The sequence below is a fragment of the Hyperolius riggenbachi genome, chromosome 1 (assembly GCF_040937935.1).
Source record: "Hyperolius riggenbachi isolate aHypRig1 chromosome 1, aHypRig1.pri, whole genome shotgun sequence".
Classification (NCBI taxonomy): Eukaryota; Metazoa; Chordata; class Amphibia; order Anura; family Hyperoliidae; genus Hyperolius; species Hyperolius riggenbachi.
The window spans coordinates 471,934,175-471,954,984 of NC_090646.1; the positions used below are offsets into that span (position 1 = coordinate 471,934,175).

Sequence of the window (20,810 nt, forward strand, 5' to 3'; positions counted from 1 at the left end):
CTAGCAGAAAACTCAAGAGAAAAAGTGAATTGCATATGGGCCTGTGACAACAATATCACAAGTGTTCCACAAATGTGACTTGTATGCACGGTTGCAAGAACCTCAAGAAAGCATACATGTTATATGGCCATCAGTGAGTTGGGCGCAGGGTGAGCCGAATGCCGGCTCACCCTGCTGCCGCTAACCTCCCAGGAGCTAAATACTACTCCCTCTCTGAATTGTAGCAACTCAGAGGTAGATGTAATTCAGGGTCTGGTGATCGCCGAACCCCTAAATTACTCTTATGCACCCCGCACAGCATTGCTAGCATTCTAGTGCTATGGCTGTGCTCAGCTTCATTTTGCATGAAGTTTGCAAGCTGGAATTTTTCCTTCTCGTTGACCACCCCTAGCTGATTGAGCTTTGCCAAAACCCATATTTGAAGATTTTAAGGACACATGGAAAAAGCTTTTATGATGAGACCAAAATTGAACTACTTTGTCTCAACAGCAGGTGGTATTGCCAAAAAGCCAATAAAGCTCACCATCTCAAAATAGCATACTCACAGTACAGCACGGAGGTTGCGGCAACCTGTTATGAGGGTAGATGTCTGTAGCAGGGACAGGTGCACTTGTCAGGAGAGAAAACAGTGGATGGATAAACACTGTCAAATTCCTGAGGAGAACCTGCTGCCCTGTGTGAAAGTTGTGAATGGGAACAGAGCCAGTTCTCTTATGAAGCAAGGTGAAACACTCGCATAAGGAGAAAAGATTACAGGGGCATCATGTTTGTACTGTGTTCAGGTCCAGTCTGCCCATGACGCCACCTGAGTGACGTGCATCAGGCGGCGCCAGGCACCATTCTCCCTACTCCCTCTCCCTCTGCTGCTCATTTACCTTTTGAGCAGTGGCCGCCTCCTTCAGAACAGTCCCGGCGACCCTCGCTACTACTACAATAGACCTCTGATCAGCGCCGCACTGAAGGGAGGAGAGCGTCTCTCATAGCTGTGCATTACAGGAAGTCCTTACTTTGTTACCAGGGGAACCGATCTCCTCCCTTTACTGTGAAAGAAACTATACCAGCTACCTATACTGGCGGCACCTATACCTGGCTACCTATACTGTGGGCACTTATACCTGGCCACCTATCTACCTATACGGAGGGTGATTTTTTGTTTCATCGCACCACAGCTATAACGTGCAGTGCAAATTGTCGGGTGCGGTGCGATCATTCCAACCTCACAAGTTTGCCTCAGGCAGCAAAAAGTCTAGAACCGGTCCTGAATGGGAAGGAGGCGCACCTTACATAACAATGTTCTGAAGAAAAACTGACGAATAGAGATACACTAAACGTAGAACAATGCATCAGGACCCAGGTGGGAACCTTGTTGCATTGTGAGAAATAATGGCTGCTTACAACTGCCAAGCAACCTTTTAGCCAATTGCTTTGTTAGGGGGTGTGGTTATAGATAATGGCAGTTGGTCCAGTCTGTTTTTTTCATGTCTACCAGTAGTAAAGATGATTATTGGTAGGCTGAATGTGGATCAAACATTATAAACAAATGACAAGGTGACTATCAATTATTTCTTGATCTCTCTTCTATTTTTAACTTCTCACTTTGCAATGTATTGATTTATTTTATCTCCTTTTCGCTTAGGGCCCGTTTCCACTGGAGCGGTTTTCGCTCCTAATCCGCAGAGTTTCCCCGCAGGCAAGTCGCGCAGGGAACTCTGCCATAGGAAACTATGGCGCCGCCGGCCGAATCGCTTACCCTAGCAATTCGGCCGACACTGTCCACAGTTTTCGCGCAAGAGGCTGCGAATCCCATAGCCGTACTTGACACGGCTTCTGGGATTCGCCTGCGTTCCCGCAGACTCGGAAGTGCCACCGCGCGTCTCGCAGCAGTGCGCGGTGGCTAGTGGAAACGGGCCCTTAAAGGGATCCTGAGCAGTAACCTAAATTCAAAAATTTCACTTGCCTAGGGCTTCCTTCAGCCCACCGTAGGCTGCGAGGTCCCCCCGGTATCCTCCTGGCTCCTCTCCGTGTCCCGCTGGCGGCTCCCATTACCGGCAACACCGGTCATTGCGGCAGCCGGCGTGACAGGCCTGCGCATGCACGGTTTTCAAACTCTAAACCATGCATGTGACGCCGGCTGGCGTGATGATGTCGAGCGTCAGAATCCAGGAAGATTCGCCCGACACCTGGCTCGAGTGTCGCTGGTAACGGGAGCTGCCGGCGGGACATGGAGAGGAGCCTAGAGAACGCTGGGGGACCTCACGGCCTACGGTGGGCTGGAGGACGCCCAAGGTAAGTGAAATTTTTGAATTTAGGTTACTGCTCATGGTCCCTTTAAGTTCCTCTTTAAGATTGGTGACAGAACCCTTGCTGTGATTCAGAAACTATTACGATCAGCTCAATGGGCACACAGCATTCTCAAAGCGAGTCAGCAATGGCACCTTCCGTATCCTCCAGCCTCTTTAAAATTTAGCACGGTGGAGCTGCAGTGAGAATCTGCTATATTTCTTTATGTCTAGGAAACTAACAAGGCCATATCTAAACAGACAGGAAAATCAGTAAGACCGAGTGGCAATCCTCAGTGGGAAAGTGGAAAGCAAGCAATCAATTTTTAAGTCAACAAATCAATCTGTGGCAAATCGAATCTGCACATAAAGAATGTGAGCCAAATGAATAGTAAGCAAGATGTCAGTGGAATGCACAGAGATGCATGAAGAGAGTCATGTGTTACATGTCTGTAGTCAGCTCTCACCAGCACATAGCTGAAGGGGCTCAGGACATCCATAAACACCTCACTCCACTGATCTGAGAACAGGGCATCTTTCAGGCGCTTATTGATCATGGAATTCACCTCCTGTAACCTATGGAAACACAGCAAGAGGTGCGTTATGTAATATCCGCGTTACCATGGTTATTTCTATCTTTACACGCGCTGCAAAACGGTCAGAGGAAACTGGTGTCTTACCCAATAACAAACATATCAGTCTTCCCATCTCCAGCATTAAGGCAGAGCAAAGAGGTGAGGTCTGTAGGCGGCACGGAACACCCAACATTCCAGGTTATCACGTATATCCTAGGAGAGGAGACACCACATACATTAAATAGCAGTGTGTCTGTATTCTTCAGGACATTACTACTACGTACACAAAGATTTCACACAACATTATTATTATCATTTAGTACCATATTTATATAGCGCTGACTTCTTTCGCAGTGCTGTACAGAGAATTATTATTTTTTTTTATTTATAAAGCGCTAACATATTAACGCCATGCTGGACAGTATAGTCTTGTCACACAAGTGTCCCTCACAGGGGCTCACAATCTAATCCTTAAAGAGGAACTGTCACGAAAATCTTAAAATTTAAAACACATACAATTAAGAAGCACATTTCTCCCTGAGTAAAATGAGCCATAAATTACTTTTCTCCTATGTTGCTGTCACTTAAAGTAAGTAGTAGAAATCTGACATTACAGACAGATTTTGGACTAGCCTATCTTCTTATAGGGGGGTTCTCAGGGTTTTCTTTATTTTTAAAAGCACTTAGTGAATGGTAGTTGCTCCGTCCAATGGCCAAAATAGTGTGCAGGGAGCAGGGAGGCTGGCCAGCATCTTTGTATGAATCATTTTCAGGGAATGTCTTTATAAATAATAAGGGCCATGCTGAGAATCCCCCATAAAGAGATGGACTAGCCCAAAATGTCAGATTTCTACTTCCTACTGTAAGTGACAGCAACATAGGAGAAAAGTAATTTATGGCTCATTTTACTCTGGGAGAAATGTACTTCTTATTTGTATATGTTTTAAATTTTAAGATTTCCGCGACAGTTCCTCTTTACAACTACATGTCTGCAGATCAATCGTTTTTATTAAAATCTTTACATAGACCCACATACGTACATAAGAAGATGGTCAAGGAAATGAGATGATGAAAATGTTATACGTGACGAGGAAATTGTAATAATTCATCATGAAGAAATTCTAATAATTCTGAGATGATGAAAATGTTATGCATGACTAGTCTATTTCAATGCAGCATTATCTTCCCAAAAATTTGCACCAACTCAGAATTATTAGCATCTTGCTGACAATCCCTACTGCTAAAATGTAGCATGTTTTCTAGGCATAAGTTGTGGCTCCTCCTGGTGGTGAGAGTGCTACATTGTAGGCCTTGGTGTACTGTAAGTTATTATGAATCAAACCAACATTTCAATTGCATCTGAATGGAGATTTAATTTGCACCTCTTTTTGGTTCTGATTAGCGTCTGATTATCATTGATTTGGATTTCCTCTGCTGACCCTCTTTGTCAAGCTCTTCACTGGCTGCCAATTAACCAGAGGATTCAGTTCAAACTCCTAACCCTAATCTACATAGCTCTCCACAATCTCTCTCCCCGGTACATATCGTCACTCATTTCCAGATACAAACCCAATCGCAATCTCAGATCGGCACATGATCAGAATCATCTCCTTACACTTATGTTTACAAGACTTCGCACGCGCTTCACCCCTCCTCTGGAATGCCCTCCCACAACACATCCGTCATTCGCCAACCTTTGTTACCTTTAAACGTTCTCTATAAACACACTTATTCTGACAAGCATCTGCGCTACCTTAGGCCACTTCCCTTTGTCCTAAGACCAAATTGCACTCCTACTAGGTATCTTAAAACACACAGCCTCTATATATTTGCTGCATACTACGCCTCCTCCTGTTCCCCCTCCCCCCCCCCCCCCCCCCATTCCCTTTAGATTGTAAGCTCGCAAGGGCAGGGCTCTCTCCCCCTTTTGTGTCTTGGTAACTATTATACATTTTATTTATCATGTTACTTTTATCACTGTCATTACCAATTCTATAATTTGCATTTTGTATCATTCTATGTATTTTGTCACTAATTATGTATCTTGTATTTTGGTGTACACCATTGTCTGTATTATTATGTACCCCATGTTTGTTTCTTACTTTGTACAGCGCCACGGAATATGTTGGCGCATTATAAATCAATAATAATAATAATAATAATAATAGCCTTTGCTCTCAATTACTGAACTGAACAGAAGCAGCAAATCTCAGTAGTAGTATACAATATTCATACATAGAGGCAGTGTGTTTCTGGGTTATCTAGTAGGAGTGCAACTTGGCCAGAGGTCAAAGGGGGTATGGCCTAAGGTAGAGCATATGCTTGTTGGAAAAAGTGAGATTTGAGGCAACGTTAAAGATATCAAAGGTTGGAGAGTGACGGATGTGAATATCACTACTACTACTACTCTCATCTGCAGAGGATGGCTTCCTACTTTGGTGACTGCAGGTCCAATAAGCTGAGTTGCCACTTGCAATCCCTTAGCTCAATAAAGCTAAGTGTAATAAAGCAGTACCATTTTATTTCATTTAGAACACAAAAACAGGTGCAGCAAATGAATGCTAGGCCAAATATTATAGTCACTAAATGGTCAGACTTTGTCCTTTGAGCAAAGTTATATGCAGCATTTTCTGACCTGATTGTACTTTTATCAGGGCCAGCCAATTCATTAACACAGACAGCATCTGATTTCAGTAACAGAGCTGCCAGCTCAAGGCCCTGAACAATTCAATTGCTTGCTGAATTAATGCCACAGACATTTGCTAGTAACTTGGCAACTGTGACTACAGATATTTGCTAGCAACTTGGCAACTGTGACTTTATTAATAAAAACTGAATGAATGATTGCCTTGATATGGAAAGAGCAAAATCCATCAGAAATGAAGGGGCAAGGAAGCCCTTGCCTGCAGGGGCGTAGCAATAGGGGTTGCAGAGGTAGCGACCGCATCGGGGCCCTTGGGCCAGAGGGGCCCCGAAGGGCCCTCCCTCAACTGCAGTATTAGCTCTCTATTGGTCCTGTGCTCATAATAATCACTTCTATAGATACTTTGAATAGTAGGGATCATTAACAAGCTGTTCCCCATCCCCTTCTTGCACTGTAGGTGAGATTGGAAGGTTTTGGTGTGCTGTATTAATTATTAAGTATAGAACGCTTGGGGGCCCCATTGTAAAACTTGCATCGGGGCCCACAGCTCCTTAGCTATGCTACTGCTTGCCTGTCATTGTATTGTAAAAACTTGATGGACGAGGGCCATCCAGAAGGTAACAGCCGCTTGCCTTTATCTGCCATGCAAGGTATCCTTTCACTGTAATTTAACTTGCATCTTTCAAATTAACCTCTTCTCTCCTAGTTATGTGACTGCAGAACGCCAGTAACTGTCCAGCAGCATTAACATGAGCCCACCACCCCCCCGTCCCTCCAATCTAGAGGTGAGGAGTGTGCTACTATAACAAAGGGATTGAAAACCTTATAAGAGATCTTATAAATGCTTAAATAAAAGAGGTGATTATGTGGTGAAATAATCAGAAGATAGAGTGTGCTTAAAAGTAAATACATAAAATGTTTCCTTAAAGAGTACCCGAGCCAAAGCTTAGATACTTACCTAAAGAGAGGGAAGCCTCAGGATCCTATTGAGGCTTCCCTCCCAGCTCGGATGTCCCTCATCGCTGAGCTCGGCCCCCCAGAAGATTAGCGACAAGGCATTGTCGCTAATCATATTAGGGTCGCGCAGCCCTTCTTCCTGCAGCATGGCCGCGCAATTGCTGACCAAGCCCGCCTACGCATGCGCAGTAAGCCAGAGCCGCTTGCTCCGTGGTAATGCGCCTGCGGGTTTGCATGGCTACAGCATGCCCACACTTCAGAAAGGGGACAACGGAGTAGTGAGGGAAGCCTCAACAGGATCCTGAGGCCTCCCTCTCTTTAGGTAGAGTTGGGCCGAACGGTTCGCCTGCGAACGGTTCCATGCGAACTTCAGTGGTTCGCGTTCGCGTCCCGCAGGCGAACCTTTGCGGAAGTTCGGTTCGCCCCATAATGCACATGGAGGGTCAACTTTGACCCTCTACATCACAGTCAGCAGGCCCAGTGTAGCCAATTAGGCTACACTAGCCCCTGGAGCCCCACCCCCCCCTTATATAAGGCAGGCAGCGGCGGCCATTACGGTCACTCGTGTGCTGCCTGCGTTAGTGAGAGTAGGGCGAGCTGCTGCAGACTGTCTCTCAGGGAAAGATTAGTTAGGCTTAACTTGTTCCTGTCTGGCTGCATACCTGTTCTGTGAACCCACCACTGCATACCTGTGCTGTGAACCCACCACTGCATACCTGTGCTGTGAACCCACCACTGCATACCTGTTCTGTGAACCCACCACTGCATACCTGTGCTGTGAACCCACCACTGCATACCTGTTCAGTGAACCTGCCACTGCATACCTGTTCTGTTCAGTGGACCCGCCACTGTACACCTGTTCATTGAACCCACCACTGCATACCTGTGCTGTGAACCCACCACTGCATACCTGTTCAGTGAACCCACCACTGCATACCTGTGCTGTGAACCCACCACTGCATACCTGTTCAGTGAACCTGCCACTGCATACCTGTTCTGTTCAGTGGACCCGCCACTGTATACCTGTTCATTGAACCCACCACTGCATACCTGTGCTGTGAACCCACCACTGCATACCTGTTCTGTGAACCCACCACTGCATACCTGTGCTGTGAACCCACCACTGCATACCTGTTCAGTGAACCTGCCACTGCATACCTGTTCTGTTCAGTGGACCCGCCACTGTATACCTGTTCATTGAACCCACCACTGCATACCTGTGCTGTGAACCCACCACTGCATACCTGTTCTGTGAACCCACCACTGCATACCTGTGCTGTGAACCCACCACTGCATACCTGTTCAGTGAACCTGCCACTGCATACCTGTTCTGTTCAGTGGACCCGCCACTGTACACCTGTTCATTGAACCCACCACTGCATACCTGTGCTGTGAACCCACCACTGCATACCTGTTCTGTGAACCCACCACTGCATACCTGTTCTGTGAACCCGCCACTGCATACCTGTTCTGTTCAGTGGACCCGCCACTGTATACCTGTTCAGTGAACCCGCCACTGCATACCTGTTCTGTTCAGTGGACCCGCCACTGTATACCTGTTCAGTGAACCCGCCACTGCATACCTGTTGTGTTCAGTGAACCTGCCACTGCATACCTGTTCTGTGAACCCGCCACTGTATACCTGTTCTGTTTAGTGAACCCGCCACTGTATACCTGTTCTGTTTAGTGAACCCGCCACTGCATACCTGTTCTGTTCAGTGAACCCGCCACTGCATACCTGTTGTGTTCAGTGAACCTGCCACTGCATACCTGTTCTGTGAACCCGCCACTGTATACCTGTTCTGTTTAGTGAACCCACCACTGTATACCTGTTCTGTTTAGTGAACCCGCCACTGCATACCTGTTCTGTTCAGTGGACCCGCCACTGTATACCTGTTCAGTGAACCCGCCACTGCATACCTGTTGTGTTCAGTGAACCTGCCACTGCATACCTGTTCTGTGAACCCGCCACTGTATACCTGTTCTGTTTAGTGAACCCGCCACTGTATACCTGTTCTGTTTAGTGAACCCGCCACTGCATACCTGTTCTGTTCAGTGGACCCGCCACTGTATACCTGTTCAGTGAACCCGCCACTGCATACCTGTTGTGTTCAGTGAACCTGCCACTGCATACCTGTTCTGTGAACCCGCCACTGTATACCTGTTCTGTTTAGTGAACCCGCCACTGTATACCTGTTCTGTTTAGTGAACCCGCCACTGCATACCTGTTCTGTTCAGTGGACCCGCCACTGTATACCTGTTCAGTGAACCCGCCACTGCATACCTGTTGTGTTCAGTGAACCTGCCACTGCATACCTGTTCTGTGAACCCGCCACTGTATACCTGTTCTGTTTAGTGAACCCGCCACTGCATACCTGTTCTGTTCAGTGGACCCACCACTGTATACCTGTTCAGTGAACCTGCCACTGCATACCTGTTCTGTGAACCCGCCACTGTATACCTGTTCTGTTTAGTGAACCCGCCACTGCATACCTGTTCTGTTCAGTGAACCCGCCACTGTATACCTGTTCAGTGAACCCGCCACTGCATACCTGTTGTGTTCAGTGAACCTGCCACTGCATACCTGTTCTGTGAACCCGCCACTGTATACCTGTTCTGTTTAGTGAACCCGCCACTGTATACCTGTTCTGTTTAGTGAACCCGCCACTGCATACCTGTTCTGTTCAGTGGACCCGCCACTGTATACCTGTTCAGTGAACCCGCCACTGCATACCTGTTCTGTTCAGTGGACCCGCCACTGTATACCTGTTCAGTGAACCCGCCACTGCATACCTGTTGTGTTCAGTGAACCTGCCACTGCATACCTGTTCTGTGAACCCGCCACTGCATACCTGTTCTGTTTAGTGAACCCGCCACTGTATACCTGTTCTGTTTAGTGAACCCGCCACTGCATACCTGTTCTGTTCAGTGGACCCGCCACTGTATACCTGTTCAGTGAACCCGCCACTGCATACCTGTTGTGTTCAGTGAACCTGCCACTGCATACCTGTTCTGTGAACCCGCCACTGTATACCTGTTCTGTTTAGTGAACCCGCCACTGTATACCTGTTCTGTTTAGTGAACCCGCCACTGCATACCTGTTCTGTTCAGTGAACCCGCCACTGCATACCTGTTGTGTTCAGTGAACCTGCCACTGCATACCTGTTCTGTGAACCCGCCACTGTATACCTGTTCTGTTTAGTGAACCCGCCACTGCATACCTGTTCTGTTTAGTGAACCCGCCACTGTATACCTGTTCAGTGAACCCGCCACTGCATACCTGTTGTGTTCAGTGAACCTGCCACTGCATACCTGTTCTGTGAACCCGCCACTGTATACCTGTTCTGTTTAGTGAACCCGCCACTGTATACCTGTTCTGTTTAGTGAACCCGCCACTGCATACCTGTTGTGTTCAGTGAACCTGCCACTGCATACCTTTTCTGTGAACCCGCCACTGTATACCTGTTCTGTTTAGTGAACCCACCACTGTATACCTGTTCTGTTTAGTGAACCCGCCACTGCATACCTGTTCTGTTCAGTGGACCCGCCACTGTATACCTGTTCAGTGAACCCGCCACTGCATACCTGTTGTGTTCAGTGAACCTGCCACTGCATACCTGTTCTGTGAACCCGCCACTGTATACCTGTTCTGTTTAGTGAACCCGCCACTGTATACCTGTTCTGTTTAGTGAACCCGCCACTGCATACCTGTTCTGTTCAGTGGACCCGCCACTGTATACCTGTTCAGTGAACCCGCCACTGCATACCTGTTGTGTTCAGTGAACCTGCCACTGCATACCTGTTCTGTGAACCCGCCACTGTATACCTGTTCTGTTTAGTGAACCCGCCACTGTATACCTGTTCTGTTTAGTGAACCCGCCACTGCATACCTGTTCTGTTCAGTGGACCCGCCACTGTATACCTGTTCAGTGAACCCGCCACTGCATACCTGTTGTATTCAGTGAACCTGCCACTGCATACCTGTTCTGTGAACCCGCCACTGTATACCTGTTCTGTTTAGTGAACCCGCCACTGCATACCTGTTCTGTTCAGTGGACCCGCCACTGTATACCTGTTCAGTGAACCCGCCACTGCATACCTGTTGTGTTCAGTGAACCTGCCACTGCATACCTGTTCTGTGAACCCGCCACTGTATACCTGTTCTGTTTAGTGAACCCGCCACTGCATACCTGTTCTGTTCAGTGAACCCGCCACTGTATACCTGTTCAGTGAACCCGCCACTGCATACCTGTTGTGTTCAGTGAACCTGCCACTGCATACCTGTTCTGTGAACCCGCCACTGTATACCTGTTCTGTTTAGTGAACCCGCCACTGTATACCTGTTCTGTTTAGTGAACCTGCCACTGCATACCTGTTCTGTTCAGTGGACCCGCCACTGTATACCCGTTCAGTGAACCCGCCACTGCATACCTGTTGTGTTCAGTGAACCTGCCACTGCATACCTGTTCTGTGAACCCGCCACTGCATACCTGTTCTGTTTAGTGAACCCGCCACTGTATACCTGTTCTGTTTAGTGAACCCGCCACTGCATACCTGTTCTGTTCAGTGGACCCGCCACTGTATACCTGTTCAGTGAACCCGCCACTGCATACCTGTTGTGTTCAGTGAACCTGCCACTGCATACCTGTTCTGTGAACCCGCCACTGTATACCTGTTCTGTTTAGTGAACCCGCCACTGCATACCTGTTCTGTTCAGTGAACCCGCCACTGTATACCTGTTCAGTGAACCCGCCACTGCATACCTGTTGTGTTCAGTGAACCTGCCACTGCATACCTGTTCTGTGAACCCGCCACTGTATACCTGTTCTGTTTAGTGAACCCGCCACTGTATACCTGTTCTGTTTAGTGAACCCGCCACTGTATACCTGTTCAGTGAACCCGCCACTGCATACCTGTTGTGTTCAGTGAACCTGCCACTGCATACCTGTTGTGTTCAGTGAACCTGCCACTGCATACCTGTTCTGTGAACCCGCCACTGTATACCTGTTCTGTTCAGTGAACCCACCGCATCAGTGCGCATACCTGTGCAGTTAAGTGAACCCACCTACCTACGTGAGTGCACGCAGTGTGATATACCACTCCGTGCATACCCGATATGGACAAAACAGGTAGAGGAAGAGGTAGTGCCAGAGCCAGAGGAAGGCCACCCGGCAGGTCTGCGCGAGGTCGTGTAAATGTAATTTCGTGTGGACCTGGCCCACAGTACAGTGCTCGGAAGAAGGCACGTCCCATCACCTCCCAAGATTGTCAGGACGTGGTTGAGTATTTAGCGACACAGAACACCTCATCTTGCTCAGCCACCAGCGCTACTACTAGCACCACTTCCGCTGCATTTGACACTTCGCAAGAATTATTTAGTGGTGAAATCACTGATGCACAGCCATTGTTGTTACAGCCAGATGACTTTTCACCAGCTCATATGTCTGAGTTACGCGGCAACACTATGGATGTAACGTGTCAGGAGGATGAAGGACCTACTGATGGTGCAAGTTTGGATTTGTCTGAAGCAAGCGAAGCTGGGCAGGATGGCGGTAATAGGGATCCTCTGTATGTTCCCAATAGAGGAGATGAAGAGGGGGACAGTTCAGAGGGGGAGTCAGAGAGTAGTAGGAGGAGAGAAGTTGCTGAAAGAAGCTGGGGCAGCTCTTCGTCAGAAACAGCTGGTGGCAGAGTCCGGCACCATGTATCGCCACCTATGTACAGCCAGCCAACTTGCCCTTCAGCATCAGCTGCTGAGGTCCCCATAGTGCCCACATCCCAGGGTGGCTCAGCGGTGTGGACATTTTTTAATGTGTGTGCCTCAGATCGGACCAAAGCCATCTGTTCGCTCTGCCAACAAAAATTGAGCCGTGGAAAGGCCAACACTCACGTAGGGACAAGTGCCTTACGAAGGCACCTGGAGAAAAGGCACAAACAGCAATGGGATGGCCACCTGAGCAAAAGCAGCAGCAGCACACAAAAGCAAAGCCACCCTCCTTCTCCTCTTCCTCCTCCATCAGGTGCATTATCTGCTTCTGCCGCTTTCTCCCTTCCACCTTCACAGGCACCCTCCTCCACTCCGCCTCTGCCCTTGAGCGGTTCCTGCTCCTCTGCCCACAGCAGCAGTCAGGTGTCCGTGAAGGAAATGTTTGAGCGGAAGAAGCCAATTTCGGCCAGTCACCCCCTTGCCCGGCGTCTGACAGCTGGCGTGGCGGAACTGTTAGCTCGGCAGCTGTTACCATACCGGCTGGTGGACTCTGAGGCCTTCCGTAAATTTGTGGCCATCGGAACACCGCAGTGGAAGATGCCAGGCCGCACTTATTTTTCGAGAAAGGCCATACCCCAACTGCACCGTGAAGTTGAGAGGCAAGTGGTGTCATCTCTTGCGAAGAGCGTTGGGTCAAGGGTACACCTGACCACGGATGCCTGGTCTGCCAAGCACGGGCAGGGCCGCTACATTACCTACACAGCCCATTGGGTGAACCTGGTGGTGAACGATGGCAAGCAGGGCGCAGCGGACCAAATTGTGACACCTCCACGGCTTGCAGGCAGGCCTCCTGCCACCTCCTCTCCTCCTGCTACATGCTCTTCGCTGTCCTCCTCCTCCTTGGCTGAGTGGCAGTTCTCCTCTCCAGCTACACAGCCCCAGCTCCGCAGGGCCTATGCTGCATGCCAGGTAAGACGGTGTCACACTGGAGCAGCTCTCCTGGCTGCTCTTAAGAAACAGGTGGATGAGTGGCTGACCCCGCACCACCTGGAGATAGGCAACGTGGTGTGCGACAACGGCAGTAATCTGCTTGCCGCTTTGCATATGGGGAAGCTGACACACATACCCTGCATGGCACATGTCATGAATCTAGTGGTTCAAAGATTTGTGGCAAAGTACCCTGGCTTAGCGAATGTCCTGAAGCAGGCCAGGAAGTTCTGTGGGCATTTGAGGCGGTCTTACACAGCCATGGCACGCTTTGCGGAAATTCAGCGCAAAAACAACATGCCGGTGAGACGCCTCATTTGCGATAGCCCGACTCGCTGGAACTCGACCCTGCTCATGTTCTCCCGCCTGCTAGAACAGAAGAAAGCCGTGACCCACTACCTCTACAACTACAGTAGAATGAAACAGTCTGGGAAGATGGGGATGTTCTGGCCCGACAACTGGACACTGATGGAAAATGCATGCAGGCTCATGCGGCCGTTTGAGGAGGTGACCAACCTGGTGAGCCGCAGTGAGGGCACCATCAGCGACTTAATTCCCTACGCTTACTTCTTGGAGCGTGCTGTGCGTAGAGTGGCGGATGAAGCTGTGAATGAGCGTGACCAGGAACCGTTACGGCAGGAACAGGCATGGGACCAATTTTCATCAGACCCAGCTGTTTCCTCAACACCTGCGGCAGCACAGAGGGGGGAGGAGGAGGAAGAAGAGAAGTCGTGTGCAGAAGACGAGTCAGACTCAGAGGATGATGAGCAAGGTGTTACTTTGGGGGAGGAGGAGGAGGAGGAGGGGACAGCGGCAGGAGAACAACCTCACCAGGCATCGCAAGGGGCTTGTGCTGCTCAACCTTCCCGTGGTATTGTTCGCGGCTGGGGGGAGGAGGTTGACTTACCTGATGTCACTGAGGAAGAGCAAGAGGAGATGGAGGGTACTGGATCCGACTTTGTGCAGATGTCGTCTTTTATGCTGTCCTGCCTGTTGAGGGACCCCCGTATAAAAAACCTCAAGGGGAATGAGCAGTACTGGGTGGCCACACTACTAGACCCTCGGTACAGGCACAAAGTGGCGGACCTGTTACCAACTCACCGGAAGGTGGAAAGGATGCAGCACATGCAGAACCAGCTGTCAACTATGCTTTACAATGCCTTTAAGGGTGATGTGACGGCACAACGCCAGCAAGGTACCACTGCCACTAATCCTCCTCCCGTGTCCACGCAGTCAAAGACAGGACGCTCCAGCGATCTCATGGTGATGTCGGACATGCGGACGTTCTTTAGTCCAACGCCTCGCCGTAGCCCTTCTGGATCCACCCTCCACCAACGCCTGGAACGGCAGGTAGCCGACTACCTGGCCTTAAGTGTGGATGTAGACACTGCTGTGAACAGCGATGAGGAACCCTTGAACTACTGGGTGCGCAGGCTTGACCTGTGGCCAGAGCTGTCCCAATTTGCCATCCAACTTCTCTCCTGCCCTGCCGCAAGCGTCCTGTCAGAAAGGACCTTCAGCGCAGCTGGAGGCATTGTCACAGAGAAGAGAAGTCGCCTAAGTCACAAAAGTGTTAAGTACCTCACCTTTATCAAAATGAATGAGGCATGGATCCCGGAGGGCTGCTGCCCACCCCAAGACTAAGTCAGTCCCCGCACACACAGCATCTCTGCCTGCACGCCGTGTGACTGGCTGCCTGGCCTGCCCCAAGAAGACTAAGTCGCTCCCAGTCCCTCCACACAGCATGTCTGCCTGCAGGCCGCTTGACTACCTTCTCCGCCACCACCAACAGGGTCCGGGACTCCAGGCGGATTGCTGAATTTTTTAGGCCGCTGCTAGCAGCGGCCGCTGTAATAATTTTTCTGGTGCGTGAACATGACTGCCTAATTTTTCTGGCTGCACTGCGGGCAGCTGCAACAACAAAAGAAAAGGCATGTACATGCGCCCATTCCCCTTCGTGATCATTACCTTGCCGTGGTGAAGGGGCTTGCGTATCACAATGAAGCAATGACCGGCGCCTAGATGAGTGTCTCGGGGGGCACACCCACGATAATAAGGTCGTTGCCTCATTGTGGTCAGACCAAATTTGATCAGCTGGACAGTCACTGTTCTGTCATTCAGCTACATCAGCCAGGCGACCATATGGGCTGTAAAGCCACCAAAACCTGCACTCTCGCCATGGTGCGCACCAGTCCAGCACGGCCGTCACTACACAAACAGCTGTTTGCGGTGCGTTACACGGTGAGTTTGGTGTGTCAGTGTGAAGCAGTACCTTAATTACACTACCTGATTGATGTATACACATGCAAGATGTTTGAAAGCACTTTAGGCCTGTCATTTAGCATTCAATGTGATTTCTGCCCTTAAAACGCTGCTTTGCGTCAAATCCAGATTTTTCCCCGGGACTTTTGGCATGTATCCCACTCCGCCATGCCCCCCTCCAGGTGTTAGACCCCTTGAAACATCTTTTCCATCACTTTTGTGGCCAGCATAATTATTTTTTTTTTTCAAAGTTCGCATCCCCATTGAAGTCTATTGCGGTTCGCGAACTTTAACGCGAACCGAACCTTCCGCGGAAGTTCGCGAACCAGGTTCGCGAACCTAAAATCGGAGGTTCGGCCCAACTCTATCTTTAGGTAAGTATCTGATTTTGATCCTGAGCTTTAAGGTGAACCAGAGGTGAAAATAAACTGATGAATTAAACAATTATATTTCTCTCTAAAAATTTTCTTTTATATTTAAACATTTACAAAGTAGGTTGAATGTTTTATTGTCTCTAATCAGTGGCAGTCTATTAAGTGTCCCAGAGTTAGAAAAAGGTCAATAGTTCATGTATTTTATCTCTTCCTGCACTCAGAAGTTGTTTTTTTTTGTCAGGAAAACTTTTATGGGTGTTATTTGCTTATCAGTGATGTTTACTATATTTGCGACAAGGTACCGACAAGACAAAAGCTGTCACTTCAATGCCTAGAAATGTACTCTTTCAGGCAGCAAAATAAAACAAGTAAAACAGCCTGGATATTAATATGTTTTGTACTATACATACACATGTTTAAATTTCTCACACTTGCATACAAAGCTCTACACAAGCTATCGCCTCCATCCATTTCCTCTTTAATCTCCAGATACCTCCCCGCCCGGACCCTCGGTTCCTCACAGGAGACCCTTTTGTCCTCCAGCCTAGTCACCTCCTCTCACTCTCGCATCCAAGACTTCTCACAGGCTATCCCTTTCCTTTGGAACTCTCTTCCTCCACCGGTTCGTCATGCCACGAGTCTGGAAACCTTCAAATGTACTCTGAAAACACACCTGTTCAGACAAGTCTATAATTTGCTATAGGCAGCACTGAAGGCACACTGGCTCACCCACTAATCCTTGTGTTTCCTTCCCTTTTGTTTCCTCCCCACTACCCTCTACATTGTAAGCTCGCAAGGGCAGGGACCTCCTCCTAGTGTTTCTCATACTGCTGTAATTTTAACATATGTACATGTACCAACTACACATCAACTATGTATGTATCTGTATTTATTCTATTCAATGTCATGACTGTACAGTGTCTTGTATTTCTTACGTATATTTGTTCCCCATTATTTGTTTGTACTATGTACAGCGCTACGGAAGATGTTGGTGCGATATAAAAAAAAAAATAATAATAATAATAAAATGTTTATCTCATCATGTCACGTATTGCCTCGGGTACACTTTCATTAATTGAAAATGGCTGCCTCTGTACGCACACCTATAAGGTCGATAGTTATCGGCCATCATGGGCGACTTTTATCAAGTGTGTGTACAAGGCTTTAGAGATTTCAATTGCTCAAAGTACTCTGTTAAAGTACTGAAGAAAATGTGTCAGCACCACACAGAATACATGTCATAATAATAATAATAATGGATTACACACATCCAATCACATGCAGGAAAGATCCTTTTTGAATTCACTAGCCCATGATTTGCTGTGTGAAGTGAATGCATTTTGATTACACTGCACTTCCAATGAAACCGATTTAGTATTTTACTGATGCTGAATGAAACACTTTAGCGGAGTATAAATGAGAAATCATTGTAAATATGGCTATATGCAAGGATGGCTGATTTCCCAAGGAACATATAATTTTCTCCTGCGGAGAGACTGCAGCTGTATCTGTGCTCTTCCTGCTCTGATGCACAGGACATCACTCTATTTATTGCACAGCATCAAAATGTTAATTCCACATCCCATCCAGAAGGAAGACAATATAATAAAGAACTACTGAAATACCTCCTCCATATGTCATCTCTTCTGACTAAACTCTAGGTTCACCATCACCATAGATAAGCCTCTGTACAGGCCGAGCTGTATGTAAAATTAAAAATAATTAACCTATAAGTTTAGGAGATACTGAGTGGATAAATAGGGACAAGTATCACCATGTTGTACAGAATTCAGGAAGAACAGACTGATGGTGGCTGATGGGAACTGCCCGATTTGAAATCCATTTTTTTGTCTCTTAAAGCGGATCCAAGATGAAAAACTGGTAACTATAACAAGTAACTTGTCTATATATCTTATCTAAAGTTTAGATAGTTTACATGGCATATCTAGCTGCAAACAGCTTCAAAAGTTTATGATTATTTATTGCTGTGATACAATGAGGGCAGCCATGTTCTGTTTGTCACGTTGTCACAGGCTAAGGGCTGGAGATGCTATCACCTTGCCTGTGTGTAAATTCAGTCCCCTCTCCTCCTCCCCTCTGCCTCTGAAATCAATGATGAATGCCTTATAAACAATATGAAAGGAACACAATTATGCAATGAGTAAAAGTTTATCTGGGATCCACTTTAATCAAGAAGAGAGAAATTGATGTCCTGCCAGTCTGTCTTGCCTGATGCTGTGCCACATCGTGACGTTAGTTGTTGGATTCAAAGAAAAGTCAATGCGTGTTTTTTGTTTCTTTAACAGGAACTATGCTGGGCATTAATCTACTTATGTGAGAAGTGACCTTTTGTTTTTCCTTATGCCACGTTTCTGCACTTCCACCACTGACCATAGCAGCTATTGACTATTTTACCAACTTCACTTATAATTTCTGATGGTGCCCATACATGGTACAATTTTTTTCATACAATCTTACCATTTCTATGTAGTATAAGGGTAAATTAAATGAATACACTGAAAGGATAATTTAGGCAGTTCCCTTATATTACATAGAAATGGTAAGATTGGATGAAAAAATTGTACCATGTATGGAGTAATAATGAGCCCCTAACTGACTGGAATACAAATACATGTGCCTAACCTGTTCAATGTTTGGAGACCTTGCAGGCATCTGAAGCCAAGGTCAGCACCATTAAACACTGCACTCAAAGCTGTATCTGTGAGTATGAGAGAGTTACTGCCTTAACTAAAATGCAGGCAAAATGTACATTGACTACAACATGAACTGTAAAAATATATTTGGAATTGTAATGCTGTTTGTTAAAAAAAATGTTGATATCAAGATTTAAAAAAATTAATAAAATCCACTGGCAGTAAAATGTTGTAAACTTGGGTGTGCCATGATAGGGCATGTGAATGAGAAGAACTTTCCGAAGAGTTGATATAGAGGTAATGGGGTAACTATACACAGCACCACAAGTGTACATTATGTACCATATATACTTGAATACAAGTCGACCTCATGTATAAGTCGATCTCAATATTTGACCATCTTAAAGCGGATCCGAGATGAAAAACTAACTATAACAAGTAACTTGTCTATATATCTTATGTAAGGTTTAGATGGTGTACACAGCAAATCTAGCTGCAAACAGTTTTAATAGAATATGATTATTTATTCCTGTGATACAATGACAGCGGCCATGTTGTTTGTAAACATCACACAGAGGCAGGCTTATCTGTATCTTGAGCCATCAGCCTAATCCTCTCTCCTGCTCCCTCCTCCCCTCTGCCTCTGAAATCAATGGCTAGTAACACCTCCCCCTCCTCCTGCCCAGACTGAGCTCCCATGAGCCCTTGCTACTGCCTTGGCTCTCTGAAAACCTGTGGGCGTGGCTATTTTAGTTTATAGGGAATTCGAGTATTAAAACAAAAACAAAAAAGTATTTGGCTTGAGGAATGCCCTATAAACAATAGGAAAGGAACACAATTATGCAATGTGTAAAAGTTCACCTCGGATCCACTTTAAGCTAGATTTTTTTTATTGACTCAAGTATAAGTCTACCCAGCAAAGTTAATTTCTGCACTTGGGGTTTAGGAAGAATTAACACCTGCACTTGGGGCCCAGGAGGGGTTAATGACTGCACTGCATAAAGTATTGCAACAATTACTATTCCTGTCCTTTAAGTTCAGCCAATAACTCCTCCAGGCCCCCAAGTGCAGCAATTATTCACTCCCCTTCCTGCAGCCCAGTATTTCCCCCCTGCCCCTTTTCTTGTTCTTTGTTGTTTGCTTTATCAATAAAGTGTCAATTGCTGCAAATGGGAATGTCACGAATAGTACGCACATTACTCAGTGTGCTCAATGTTGCCCATGACTCATGTATAAATTGACCCCTATACTTTGATTTAGTGAGTCAGACCTAAAGTTCTAGACTGATACTTGAGTATATACAGTAAGCTGAGCTATGGCTTATAGGAGATCAAACAGAATGCCAGGTTGCTTGATTGTTATGCAACTCTCTTAAATACTGTCACACATGTGGAACAAGCATGCAACTAGGGGAGCGATGGAGGTCAGATTCAGAACGTCTGAGGTGAAAAGTGGAATTGTAGGAAATCGGCAGAGGCTTCCAAAAGTCTTTTAACTTCAGTATTCTTGTAAGTCTCTTATTAGCTTAACAGGCTGACAGCAACTTTGGTGAGACCTAGTTCCAGTACTGCTAACACACAGTTTGATCAACTACAGTGACCCTAGGGGGAAATATTTCAGGAAGGTCCACCCTCAAGGGGCATTAATGAGCCTTCCCTTCAGTTTACTGACTATACCCAACTGGCAGTGCAAAATAATACACAAGGTTAAATGGGTCAGTACATGGTTTGGCAGTTAAAGAGGAACTCCAGTGAAAATAAGGTGATGAACAAAAGTGCTTCATTTTTACAATAATTATGTATAAATGTTTTAGTCAATGTTTGCCCATTGTAAAATCTTTCCTCTCCCTGACTTACATTCTGACATTTATCACATGACGACATTTTTACTGAAGGCAGGTGATGTCAGTGGAAGTAGCTGCTGCTTGCTTTTTTGGCAGTTGGAAACAGCTGTTATTTCCCACAATGCATCAAGTATCCCACAGTGTGATGTCAGCACCATGGTCCTGACATCACACTGTGGGAGGGGTTTCAACACATTATCAGCCATGCAGAGCCCCCTGATGATCCGTTTTAGAATAGGAAAAGATTTCTCATGGTAAAGGGGGTATCAGCTACTGATTGGGATGAAGTTCAGTCCTTGTTCTCGGTTTCTTTTTAACTAACTGTGCAGTTGCAAAGCCGTCACAACCATGGTACCCACAGAGGAAACTGTAGCTGCACAAATGGGAACTAAAAAGATTAACTGGTTAGTTTCACGACCTCTATTCTTATTAATCCCTTCTTGTTGACTTCAGATGCATATCACTGCATCCTCATTTTCAAGTGTTGCTACTTGACAAAAGATAAAAGCATCCTGTGATCCAAAATGC

At 46.9% G+C, this 20,810-nt stretch overlaps 1 protein-coding gene across 2 annotated transcripts in view; it reads right to left on the bottom strand.

Moving 5' to 3' along the window:
- Window positions 1-20,810, bottom strand: part of INPP5J (inositol polyphosphate-5-phosphatase J) — a 60,297-nt gene that overhangs the window by 27,330 nt on the left and 12,157 nt on the right. For both annotated transcript variants that reach the window (XM_068240773.1, XM_068240763.1), the window contains exons 3-4: window positions 2,960-3,067; window positions 2,747-2,855 (exon numbers count right to left, since the gene is read on the bottom strand). In XM_068240773.1, coding sequence (XP_068096874.1) covers window positions 2,747-2,855; window positions 2,960-3,067 — 217 coding nt within the window. The remainder of the gene's footprint in view (window positions 1-2,746; window positions 2,856-2,959; window positions 3,068-20,810) is intronic.